At 33.5% G+C, this 13,254-nt stretch overlaps 2 protein-coding genes across 2 annotated transcripts; one reads left to right on the top strand and one right to left on the bottom strand.

The window, feature by feature from the left end:
• The first annotated feature begins 6,948 nt into the window (after positions 1–6,948).
• Positions 6,949–7,930, top strand: LOC120196678. The gene is made up of 2 exons (XM_039198421.1): positions 6,949–7,466; positions 7,500–7,930. Exons 1-2 carry the CDS (start codon positions 6,952–6,954, stop codon positions 7,783–7,785), a joined length of 801 nt encoding a protein of 266 aa, XP_039054352.1. The 5' UTR covers positions 6,949–6,951; the 3' UTR covers positions 7,786–7,930.
• A 201-nt stretch (positions 7,931–8,131) lies between these two features.
• On the bottom strand, positions 8,132–10,554 carry LOC120196646 (receptor protein kinase-like protein ZAR1). Its single transcript, XM_039198400.1, has 3 exons — positions 9,069–10,554; positions 8,305–8,992; positions 8,132–8,273 (listed from the first exon to the last, which is right to left on the bottom strand). The coding sequence occupies exons 1-2, from the start codon at positions 10,531–10,533 to the stop codon at positions 8,340–8,342; spliced, it is 2,118 nt and encodes a 705-aa protein (XP_039054331.1). The 5' UTR covers positions 10,534–10,554; the 3' UTR covers positions 8,132–8,273; positions 8,305–8,339.
• Positions 10,555–13,254: the final 2,700 nt, after the last annotated feature.

Below are 13,254 nucleotides of genomic sequence, written 5' to 3'. Positions count from 1 at the left end.
TTTACCCAATTATATATTACTATCATTTTAATACCTAAAACTAAAAACAAATAGTTTTAAGAATTTAATTGAACAATTCGAAAAAAATCTCAAACCAAATTAAATAGTAAAATTATCAATAATAAAATGTAATTGGACAAACAATTATATTATAAAATACATTTAATGGTAAACTGAAAACAACTTGGACACAAATAACATTGAGGGTAAAGTATATAAATAGTCTCTGAACTTTTAGGGGACTTGCATTTTGGTCATCGAACTTTTAAAACATGCAATACAGTCACCGAACTTTTAATTCTTTTTCAGTAAAGTCCATGTCGTTACCTTCCGTCAGTTAAGGCTGAAGTGGCAGTTACTTCCCCTTATCTTCTTCTTCTTGTTTCTGTAGCAGAGCACAACACCAAAACTATTTTCGGCGTTTTTCTGGAGCACCTTCAATGCGTTCTTCTTCTTGTTTACAGGTTGAACACTTATGCAACAATGGAGCCATTCGTGATTGCGACGAATCGAAAGCTGAGTGTGGTTCATCCGATTTATAAACTTCTCCATCCTCACTTTCGTGACACGATGACCATCGATTCGTTTGCTAGGTAGATTCTGATTAATGGAGGTGGAGTCCTGAAACTAACAGTTTTCCCTGCAAAATATGCAATGAAAATGTCATCACTGATCTGTAAGAGTTGGAATTTGGTTGACCAGGCACTTCCTAGAGAGCTCAAGAAAAGGTACATTTAGCTCGGATACCGAGTTTTTTCCGTGTATTTAGAGCTTTTCGGTTGCGGAAATAACACGTTTTCATCTTTTCGATTCAAAGGAGTTGCCATTGATGATGAGAGTTCACCAAATGGTCTCCGCCTGATGATAAAAGACTATTCGTATGCTGTTGAAGGATTGGAGATTTTGCTTGCAATTGAAAAATAGGTGACAAATTATTGTTCGTTCTACTACAAAACCGATGAAATGGTTCGACAAGACCGATGATTGGAGAAGGGCCATGGCGACAAGAAAGACGAGCCGGGTGACCTAAAATGCAGACTCAACAAGACCTGATCGAGTCTTGCACCATTATCATATGGGTGGCCTCGGCTCTCCATGCAGCGGTTAACTTCGGCCAATATCCTTATGCAGGCTACCTTTCAAACCGCCCGACTATAAGCCATCGGTTCATGCCCAAAGAAGGCACTCCCGAACACGGACAAGGTATTCTTGAAAACAATAACAGCTCAACTGTAGACACTCCTTGGAATTTCCTTGATAGAAATCATGTCGAGGCATTCATGCGACGAAGTTTATCTGGGGCAAAGAGACAACACCGAATGGACGTCACTTCAGTAAATCTTGGTTTAAAGAAGAAGAAGAAGAATTATCCATACATTTATGAAATTAAGAGGCTATTTATAATTAGAAAAAGAGAGGCTAATATATAATTCAAAAATAATTTTAGTACACAAAAATAAATCTAGAATTATCCATACATTTATGAAATTACCCTTGAAAATAATTACGTGTAAAAGTTTTAAAAAATAAAATAAATGTAGTCCTCAATTAAATAATTTTATTGAGTCAAAATATTGTTTGACTAGTTTTTAATATGTTTTGAATAATGAATGTTGGGTAAACCTAATAAAAAAATTCAGAATGATAATTCAACGCTTCATATTTAATGATTCGACTGCACTAAAATTTGATTCCACACATTTAACGGGAAATTTTGTTTAAATTTGTATTGTAAAATTTTTTAATTCGAATTTAAACCTAATTATAAACAATCAAGTTTAAAGTATGAGAATTATATATATATCCTGTTACACAAAGTAGATCTCTTTTAGTTTTATATAAATTTAAGATCGTTTGATTAGTAAAAATAAATAGTTGATATTAATAATAGAAAATAAAAAGATATATACAGGAGAAAAAAACAAGAGTCAATCTTATCTATCTATTTTCACTCATCCAACGGTCTTAAATATATATAAAACTAAAGAGTTTTATATTATGTAACTGGATGCTAAATATATATATATATATATATTAGTCCTTGAATTTTATTTTTGTAGGCACGAGAATATCAAAATAAAATTGGGGTTGAATTAATCTAGAAATGTTTGACCGTAGTGAATATCTACTATTATTTAAAACAAAATGTGGATTTTGTCAAAGATTCTTTTATATAAAAATATTTTATTTTTACATGGTTCTCCAAGTATAGGGGTGATCAAAATTAAAAAAAAAAATTGTTATAATTGGGCTATCTTCTTATATGCAACGTAATGACAGTCCAATTAATTCATTGTTAATTCATTTACAACAACGTTGTTTCATAATGATTATTAAATAATGTCCTATATTGAATGCAAATATCTTATATAAAAAAATATATTTTTGAAATTTTACTTTATAAAAAATTATAGATAAAATAATAAAAATTTTATATAAAATTATGTGTCACGTGTTTGCTCTTTAAATAATATATTTTTTATTTTTTATTTAAAGAATATAGAAAAATATTAAAACACTCTTATAATAGTATTAATTATAATTTTATAATAATATTAATTATGATTTATGAAAATATTTTTTTAATTATCTTTCTGATTGAGGTAATAATTGATAATTGATGATATTAATTCAATTAAACCTTTAAATAATTGTAAAAAATAATGATACATCAATTTACTAAGTGATCTCAATAATTAAATGAATATTTTTCCCTAAAGATTTCGAGTTCAAAAGATTATGTATGCATTATATATATGCATTATCAACTATAAGAAAGACTCTAAATATATATATATATATATATATATATATATATATATATATATATATATATATATATATATATATATATATATATATATTACTTTATAATTAGTTAAACTATTAAAAAAATAAGGTGATTTTACCGAAATATCATCCATACATGTAATAATTACATGTCAGACACACTTTTTCCTAATATTATCGATCTAACACCCTTTCTGACAAGGCGCAAATAGTGATCCGTGCCTTCGCAGGGTTCTGTCTGAGCTGACACCATGTAACGGAAGACACAGATCGTCATATATGCCTTAGCTGAACCTCTGACATATACGGAAGACACAGATCATGAAGCGCGCCTTCCATAGATCCAATCATCCCTAAAAACATTTTAAAAAAATATGCTTTAAAAAATAAAAAAAAAACTATAGGACTAATATCGTAATTTAATATATATTAGTTCCATGAGTTGAAGAGCTTAATGGGGTTAGCTTATATAGGCATATTAGAGTGCATATTAGAGTGTTTGTTTAGGTTATATTTCTTGAGAATGTGGGATAAAAGTTAAAATGTGTATTCCTTAACTTTTTTTATCTATATATCTAATGAATTTACTTATACACTATTGTTAAATTACATTAGGTTAATATTTATTATTAAGGTTTATATTAATTAAGATTAGATATTTTTATATTTAATATATAAAACTATGACAAGTATAATTTTATTTTTTACTCAGTTAAAAGTAGGTTTTGTATATATATTTTTTTATATTGGTACCATTAAGTTTTGTTATGAGATATGTACCATCGTCTTCTTCGATTAATGTTCCTCATATGATTAGTTGCATATAATGAATTTGGCAAATAGTAATTACCATTAGTTAATGCTTAATTTGGTTCATATATTATGTACAGAAAGAATATGGCGATAACGAAATTTATTAGGTGATTGAGTAATCAAATACATATAGATTTTTTATCTATAAGTTTGAATCTTGATACTTAGTTTAAAAAATAATAATAAATCGTATTACGTCACTCACAACTAGCTGCTTGTGGATGTCATTTAACCAAACCTAATCATTTTAAGTTATTCTTATTTTCCTTTTCAAAAGATTATATAATATATGCATATTTATGTGTGGAATAAGAGAAGACGAATTAGTCCAAATTTCTATTCTCATCATTGGAAAGTAAACCCTTTTGATGTTAGCAAAAAATAATAAACAAATACAATTATTATATTTACCATCATTGTCCTCTTACTTGGATATTTGTTTGTCTTTTTGCTTACTAATATTTCATTAATTTTCTTTTTTTAGCATATTATAGATGTTGATAATGCATTATTGCATTCAGCAGAAGTATGTATGCATTATTACATTCAGCAGAAGTATGTATGCATTATTACAAGGTTAACAATGAATGTTCAATAATCTTTGTAGTCGTTGGTGTTTGAACTAGTAATTTCTAAGAACAACAATGATTTTTTTAACCACTGAAATAAGTTGATTCATGCTCACTTTTAAATTTCTTAAATTAACTCCTCTCTATTTATCGAAATCAAAATGCATATAAGATATATATATATATCACAATATATGTTGATGATATATTAGTAACATGATCTAATACTAGGTAACTAATCAATTATTTTTCACTTTTATTTTTTTGGGTTGATGTAAGGTAACTTAAAAATTAAACAAATAATATTTTACCAACTTCTTTATTACATTTATATGTATATAATTGAAATAAAAATGTAATGAAAATGATCGAAAACAACTCATGGAAACATTACCTAAACACATTGTCAAGAAATACACATTTTAGCTTTTATCCCACATTGTCAAGAAAAATAATCTAAACACTCCAATATGCCTATATAAGCTAACCACATTAAACTCTTCAACTCATGGAACTAATATGTATTAAATTATGATGTTTAGTCCTTATGATTTTATTTTTTAAAATTTTTTAAAGTATATTTTTTAAAATACTTTTAGGAATGATGTAGACCTATGGAATGTGTGTTTCATGATCCGTGCCTTCCGTATATGTCAGAGGTTTAGCTAAGGCGCGGATGACGATTCGTGCCTTCCCTTACGTGGCGCCAGCTCGGTCAAAACCCCACGAAGGCGCGCCAGCTCGGTCAAAACCCCACGAAGGCGCGGATGGTGATCTGCGCCTTGTTAGAAAGGGTCCTAGACCGACAATATTAGGAGAAATAGTATTTGATAGGTAATTATTACATATACAAGTGATATTTCGATAAAATCGCCAGAAAATAAGAATCCAATTATTAAATTTTGGATGAAAATTTCTTTTAGCCATTTCTTTTGGGAATTTATACATCCTATTAAGTAATTTATTCTCACTCTATTATTCAAGCAAAATTTTCTCAAATCAGTGATAATCCACATTTGGTGTTGGATGGATTTTGAAATTTAATTTTTTTTATTAATTATTTATTTTAATGATTATATCCATCATAAAAATTTTTTTGTACTCATTTCATATAATAATCCTATGTAATTAATATTTATATACCTCATCTCACTAGTTGTTTAGATTGACATAATATTTAAATCAATCACTTCATTGAATATCATCTCAATTCACTAACAATTAATTAATTTAGTGAGATGAGATACTAAATAAAGTTAGAGGTTCAAATATTTACATTTATAAATGAAGTAAATTGAATTGAGAGAATTACCCCCACAATATAAAATTTGATTTAAATTAATCAATTAATAGATCAAATATTAATAATTTAAATGCTATACCCGTAATTCATTGAAATTTTTTATCTCAATCTATGATAATATTGAATATTCCAAAAATAACTAATTCATTATCCCAACTTATTCAAACCATGAGATGGGTTTGGTGTCTTGTCCAGTCCACTTGTCACTCTCCAAGCAATGTGTAAGCCCTTTTTCTTCTTTAACCTTCCCATAATTTTTCTCAACTTCCTTTATATTATTTCCTACTTGAGATATACGCTGCTCCGATACGGTCCAACTTGTCTGCTTTTATTACTACTTAACTAGATCTAAACTCCACCGCCCACCACCCCAGCCCGACCCTCGTTCCACTGCCATGGATCCACCACACTCCTCCGCCCCAAAGCTACGACTAATGTGTAGCTACGCGGCCGTATCATCCCACGTCCCCAATCCAAATCATTTTACTATTTGGGAGGCGAAAACCGCTTACTCACCATCCCCACTACCGACAACTCCTTCACCACGCTTACACTTTCTTCCCTCACCACCCACCTCTCCACTATTATCCGCTTCGCCACGCCGTTTGTTCTCAAATACCAACTCCCGAATCACGACCTTGACTCGCTCATTTCCATCTCAACCGATGATGATCTACAAATCATGTTGGAAAAGCACTAGAGTCTCTCTTCTAGCTCTACTGCTGTGTCTTCACGTATCAGGCTGTTTCTTTTTCCTGTTGGCAATGGCGATAAAGCTGATTTGACTTATCCGAAACGAGAGAGTTGGTTTGGTGATGCTTTGAGGAGTGCAAGAGTGGGGTTTGGAGGTGAAAATGGTGAACAGGCTGAGTCTATTCATTTGGAAACTTCTTCTTCTTTTGGTTCTACTTCTTCTTCGATTTCTTTGTCCAATTTGCCTCCAATCAAGCACTCGCCTGATTCAATGCCAAGGTAATAGAAACAAATATGTCTTTATATATAAAAAGAAAGGAGCTTTATAATGTAAATGTGCATTTTTTTATATAAAAAATCTGTTTTTGATCCATGGTTCTGGTTCTGTTTCTTTTTCTCTTAGAGGCAGCTAGCAGCTTAATCGTTTGATATTTTTCCTGAAAAAAGGGGATCCCGGTAAAGGAAATTTGGGAGAGATTTTGGCGATTTCTATTGTTTTGATTCGTTTTGGCTAATTATGGAATGAGCTCATTACTACTTAATTGTTGGATAAACTGTTGTTTCAGAGGCTTAATAGGATAGGAAATGCTTGAATGTCATGTTTAGTGTTCAAATTGAAGAATTTAACTTTGAGAATCAAATTTATAACTCGAAAATTTCTGGTTAAAGTTGTGGGGATTAGAAGCAACTTCGATAAAGTATTAGTTTAATACAACAGAGCTGAAATGGCACTGCTTGTTGCTTTAGTTTGACCGTTTAAGTTTAACTCGATACATGTTCAAGATGAATGGTTTCATAATTTATGCTTCCTTTGACCCTGAAATATTGTGTCATTCCAACAGCGATGAAAATATTGGGAATGCTGTTTCTAACCTACAGACTGGAGCTTTCCAAGACCAAGTCGGCCACATTGCTTCAATGGATAACATGCTCTGTTCTAACCCTTTTGAATTAGAAAAGAAATTTACTGATCCTTCCTCTGGGTTTGAGGTGCACAAACCAATTCATGCTTCCGGATTTCCGGTAAATCTGATGCATTTACCTCAGCGGCAAACACAAGTAATTCACGAGGATACTCATTACTTGCCGAGCATGCCTGGAACACGGCCTGTTATGTCATATTACCCAGTCTATTATCCGGAGCCACAGCAGCTCCATTATCAGCCAAATCAGCCTTATCCAATGTATTATGTGCCTGTTGCACCGACTCAGCCCTACAATATACCTGTGCAAAACGGTATGGTTCAAGCAACGAATATCGGTGCTGGTCAGCCCCAAGCTCTTCCAAATGCTTCTTTGATTCCAACTCAAGTGGTTCTTAAGGAGGTTGCAGCAGCACCTCAACCTGTAGCCGACTTATCCTCCCAACAATACCAAAAAATTCCAGCAGCCCAACAACATATTCATGTATCTCATACCGAAACTGAAACAAGGTTTGCAGGGGCTCAAATTCAGCACCAACCTAAATCACTTGGTGTCGCCGCTGGTGAAACTGCGAATCACACTAACAAACTTGATGATGACCCTGCTCGTGTCCAAATATGCAAATCTCAACCAACCCCACCAATGTTGACTTCACATTATCAAACAATGACAAAAACTACGACATTGCTTTAGTCCGACTCACTGGCGAAGTTGCATACAGACAATGCTGAACAACAGATTACAGCACTGGAACCGTAATGATTTGGTTCTCCATCTGGGAAAACAATTTTGGTAGGTGTCTCGGTAACTTTGTAGTGGTATGATTAGCTTGCCTGCCATATAGATAGACAATTTGGTAACTTAATTTCTTTTGTTTTTCTTGGATGTTCTTGAAATTATAGTGTTCCAAACAAAGTGTTTTATAGTTTGAATTGTCTCTCCATCTTGTTGTTTACTCGATGAGGGTACAAGCACCTGTCTTAAGAAAAATCATACAATAGACCACAAATTTTTATCAATTTTCATGTCATTAAAGGTGGAAGGAAACAATGGAAAATAAGAGAAAAGGTGAAAATATGGACTCACCTAGAGACATTAACAAATATATATTTATTCTGCTAATGTTCATAGTAAGTGATGAATACATTCTTCTAAGAGAAACTGAAATGAATATTTCATATATATAGAAATTTGCCTGAATGTACTCCCTCAGATCAAATTGATGCTGAACTTATTATGAGCTCCTCTTAGCTTAATGAAGTCAATTTCTCGAAACTATAACTCACAAACCTCATTGAAGGTCTCCTATCAGGATTCTTATGGGTACAGGCCAATGCAAGCTTGAATATGGCGCTTATATTGTCTTCCTCGCCCCATCTATGAGCCAAGGAGGGATCAATGAGGGACGAGAGGGGCTTCTTTTCATCGATCCCGAGTTGAAGCCATTGAACCAGATCGATCTCTGAAGACCCTACTTGAACGCTAGGCAACATTCCAGATATCATCTCCAATAAAATCACTCCGAATGAGTAAACATCCCATTTCTGTGATGGTTTCGTGTCATTCAAGGCTTCCGGTGCTCGATAATATGATCCGTTTGAAGATTGATTTATCGCTGTTAACTCGTATGGAGAACTTTGTTGTGATGTCCAGATTGCCATCTTTTGCTCCACCTGGAATTCCGGTGATTCATCGGTTATGTTGGTGAGGCGACCGAGTCCAAAGTCGGAAATATGAGGCTCCATATCTTCACCAAGAAGAATGTTGCTTGGCTTCAGGTTTCCGTGGACGTACCTTTTCGGACTGACTTCGTGTAAGAAGGCTAGTCCCTTGGCTATTCCTTTCATGATTTTTACTCGAACCGGCCACGAAAGTGGTTTAAAGGGGAATCCCGATTTCCCTGATTATATTAGAACAATCATCATGGTAAATCCTAGAACAATATGGAAAATATTTAGCAGAATTTAGTAAGTTACCATGAATTGCTGCAGTAAGATTTCCGTTGGTTATGTAATCGTATATGAGCAGTTTCTCATCATCCGAACAGCAGTAAGCTCGAAGGTTAACTGCATTCGGATGCCGGATTTTCCCTATTGCTTCGACTTCGGTTTGAAACTCCTTGAGTCTTTGTTCTCCTCCATCTCCTAGTCTTCTAACTGCCACGGCTAGTCCATTGTCGAGCACCACTTTATACAGAATCCCGCTTGAACTCTTCCCCAGAAGAAAAGCAGAAGCTTTAAGAAGTTGTTCAAGATCGAAGTCGACCTCAGTGTCTAATGGAACAAAGTTGCATTGCTCCATGTTTTCTGATAGAGTATCAATGTCTTTTTTTGCAAAGCAGAATATGTCCCTCCCGATCATCAGTTTCTCTTCGAGACGATAGCCGGTGACTTTCCTAACTCCGTTGCAGACGGAGGCCTTCTTGTACCAATAAGAGAACAAGAATCCAATGAAGCAGACTCCTCCCATCACAAATGCAACGGTTTTAATCACCCGATGTGAGCTCGAATGACCTTTCCCACTTTTTATCGAGTTTCCATTGGTACTCTGAACTGGATTACGAAATAATGACTGAGAATCTGCATTGGAACTGCCTGAATGACATGAAATTTTCAATGGCAATCCACAAAGAAAAGGGTTCCCCATGAAAGCTGTTGGTCCCGCATTTCCTAGAGCACCATTCTGTGGTATCGGACCGGTAAGATTATTGTAACTGAGATCAACATACACCGTTTCAGAGAGACTCCCTAGGCTTGCTGGAATCACACCAGTGAAGAAATTGTGAGATAAATCGAGAATACCGTGCAAATTTGACAAGTTTCCGATGTCACCGGGGATTGAACCGCTGAAGCTGTTGTAAGAAAGATCGAGCTTCTGAAGGTTAGCTAAACTGTCTCCAAATCCCTCAGGGAGTGAGCCAATGAAACAGTTTTGACTGAGAACAAGTGTAGTTAACCTTTTGCATTGAACTATAGATGAAGGTACCGTGCCATTGAAGGAATTCTGTGAAATATCCAAGGTTTGTAGGTTCTTGAGGATCCCAACTTCGGTTGGCAGAGGTCCATACAATAAATTACCAGAAAGTTCCAAGCTCTTCAGCCTAGTTGCAGAAAAGAGCATGGTAGGTAAAGTTCCACGAAACGAGTTATTCTTGAGGTTAACATGACGAATCGAAGAGAGATTTGCGAGTGCAGGAGAAAGATAACCGGATAGTCCCATGTTTGGAACGACAAGAGCATGAACTTTCTGGTTTCTACATGAAACTCCATGCCATGAACATGGATTTGGATCTGATGAGTTCCAGTTGATCAGATAGCTTCCGGTGTCACCTTCGAGCGATTGGTGGAAGGACAAAAGAGCAAGACCTTCATCATTAAGAGCAGACAAGCGAGCTTTGTGATTGCATACAAGGAGAATCAACAAAAACAACAATGGATCCATTAAGTTAAAAGTTATGATTCAGGAAAGATTTTGAGAAGAAAATGCAAGTTTTATTAATGAAAAATGAGTTGTGATTTGTCAAGTGTTGACTGGTGAAAACCCCAAATACACTTTAGCTTTTATGAATCGACTTATGGAAGTTAGTTTAACATAATGATGATTGAGAAGAGATTTGTTGACAAAAAGAGAGGGCAAAGCGTGATTGGAGGCGATGATCATTCCATGAATGTGGGTTCTTAGATTTTGGTAGGGACGGACTCATCGCTTTTCAAGTTTTGATTTTTGGCTGCATTTTCATATTGGACTAAACAAAACTATAAATTGGTTTAGGCCTTCTAGATGAGGTTACAGAATGTGTATAATGGAGTTAAGGTGGCAGATTAATTATGGAATTTGTGGAAACAAGATTAAAACTATCTCGTCTTAGTATTACGATGATCTCGAAATTCATTTCATCTGTACGTCTCATTTCATATAATATATTTATATGTACCGATTAAATAAAGAGAAACTAATTTTTTTTTTAAAAATTGAAATATATATTTTAAAAACTCCCACTACATATGAAATATTATTTCAATTATCATCGTATTTTAATAAAATGTTATAATTATTTAATTGATAAATTAAAATATAATTCATAGAGTAAGTTAACAAATTTTAAAAATAAAATCCTTAAATAAAATATTTAAATGTAAATAATATCTCAAATACATCATAAATGTCTTTAAATATAATATAAGTGTACATTTTTCGGAAACTTATCAGTACATGCAATATAAATGTTATTAAAATTAATTTTTTAAAACGTTTAGTTTTAAATATACTTATTATGTATATATTAATTTTAAATATAAAATTATATTGATTTATGGCTCATCGATCTAATTTTTATTTTTATTCTCGTATTGATATTATATGATTGACTGTGAAACAGTACGTAATTACTGACCAATCTTGAGAAGCCACAGACATCAAGGATTGGGAACAACTGTTTGGTTCGTTACTTTGGACCCTATGAAACATCGGAACTATCACGTATTCGATCTCAACTGGGGCAGCCATCAGTACTCGAGCAAGGCAAAAGGCTACAAATTGGGGGGCATTCGAGCCAAGGAATCAGCTGTCAAAGTAAGCAACGCTAGTGCCACGCAAAGGACACTCAAATGGGAGGCTCCAACGAATGGATGGGTAAAAATCAATACAGACGGGGCGAAACATCTACAGGATAGTTATCATGTGAGGGAGTTATTAGGGACAATAGCGGTGAATGGGTAACAAGATTCTCTGAAGTGGGAATCAGTTTAATGGTTGAAGCCAAATTATGGGGGTACTCGAAGAACTATCACATTTTTGGAGGATAGGAGCAAGACAGGTTACCATTGAGATAGACAGCACCGATGCGTTTAGCATGCTGCCCCGGAATGCACAAGGACTGACAGCTTCGACTAGGGATGGATGTATGAGTTTATGTTAGTGGAGTGAACTTAAAAAATTTGAAGGAGGGAAAACTAATAAAACTTTAGGAGAGACGAAAACATATTTTCAATATAAAATACAAAAAAAAAATCTAAAATATAAAAGAATTTGAGTTTTTTAGGGGATGTTCACCTCCACCCGCCCCTCTATGTGTCTATCCCTGAGTCCGGCTATCCTGCAATACATATGTGAGCTGGTGAATAAAAAATCAGGTGGTTTCATTCTCATAGGTTAAACGAGGAGTGAATAGGCTAGCCAATAACATAACGAAGAAGGTGCAGAAAGAATATTTCACCGGAATAATATACCAGACGCCTCGAGACGACATCCGTTTGATACCCCAAAAAGATAGACGAAGTCGGATGGCCTGAGGTTCCTTTTATATTAGGTTTATAACGTTATCCACCTCCCAAAAAAAACAAGAAGAAGATGGATTTCCACAAAACCCATCCACTAACAGCCCTATAAAAATTTAATAAATTACAGATTTTACAAAATTCCTATAAACAAATTTAATAGTTACGTAAGATGTTTCGAAAGTTAAAAGAATTATAATTTTTATAACAACTTTAGTAAGGGTAAACTTGTAACATCCCAAAATTCGGGTTAGTGACTAAAATGAGAATTTTTGTAATTTGAGGATCAATTTAAGGAAATTGATAAGTTCAAGAATTTAAATAGGACTATTTCAGTATTGGATTAAATCATAATTATGGAATAAGTAAAGGGCATTATGGTAATTAGTTTAAAAAGATATTTTCTTTCCCTTATTAAGAATGAAACACGTGGGATGTGAAGAGTTATCTAGAACTCTTCTTTTCCTTCTTCATTTCTTCTTCCCGTGGGTTCAAGCTCAAACCTCAAAGGTGAGTTTTAATTTTTATGATTAATTCTTGAATGTTTAAGTTGAGTTTTATTCCTTGAGCGTTATATAAGCTTAAGGAAAACTTATATAAGCTTAAAACACTAAAATGAGAGAATTAGAAAGGAAATTTGATTAAGGGTTGAGAAATGAATTCTTGATATAAAGAGGTTTTTGAAGTTTTAAAGATGGATTTGACTTGTCAATGGGTTAATTAAGAAGTTAAAGGTGATAGAATTGAATTTAGAACACATGGAAAATTTAATGAAATTCTTTTATTCAAGAATTATGGTGGATTATGGGAGATGGTAAAGTGTTATAGTGTTATAAGAAGGTTTATACCTGTATAGATAAGTTTTAAGGCATAAGGAGGGGTTAAT

The sequence above is a fragment of the Hibiscus syriacus genome, unplaced genomic scaffold (genome assembly GCF_006381635.1).
Source record: "Hibiscus syriacus cultivar Baekdansim isolate YM2019G1 unplaced genomic scaffold, ASM638163v2 tig00117034_pilon, whole genome shotgun sequence".
NCBI lineage: Eukaryota > Viridiplantae > Streptophyta > Magnoliopsida > Malvales > Malvaceae > Hibiscus > Hibiscus syriacus.
The sequence above is the reverse complement of the archived record's forward strand: the minus strand, read 5'-3'. Positions and strand labels throughout refer to the sequence as shown.

Excerpts from the sequence above, each read along its gene's own strand:
- LOC120196678 (XM_039198421.1), top strand. The coding sequence starts at position 6,952 with ATGAATGGTTTCATAATTTATGCTTCCTTTGACCCTGAAATATTGTGT. Across the intron at positions 7,467-7,499 it reads GCTCTTCCAAATGCTTCTTT|AGCAGCACCTCAACCTGTAG; the intron begins GATTCCAACTCA and ends TAAGGAGGTTGC.
- LOC120196646 (XM_039198400.1), bottom strand. The coding sequence starts at position 10,533 with ATGGATCCATTGTTGTTTTTGTTGATTCTCCTTGTATGCAATCACAAA. Across the intron at positions 8,993-9,068 it reads TCTTACTGCAGCAATTCATG|GGAAATCGGGATTCCCCTTT; the intron begins GTAACTTACTAA and ends TAATATAATCAG.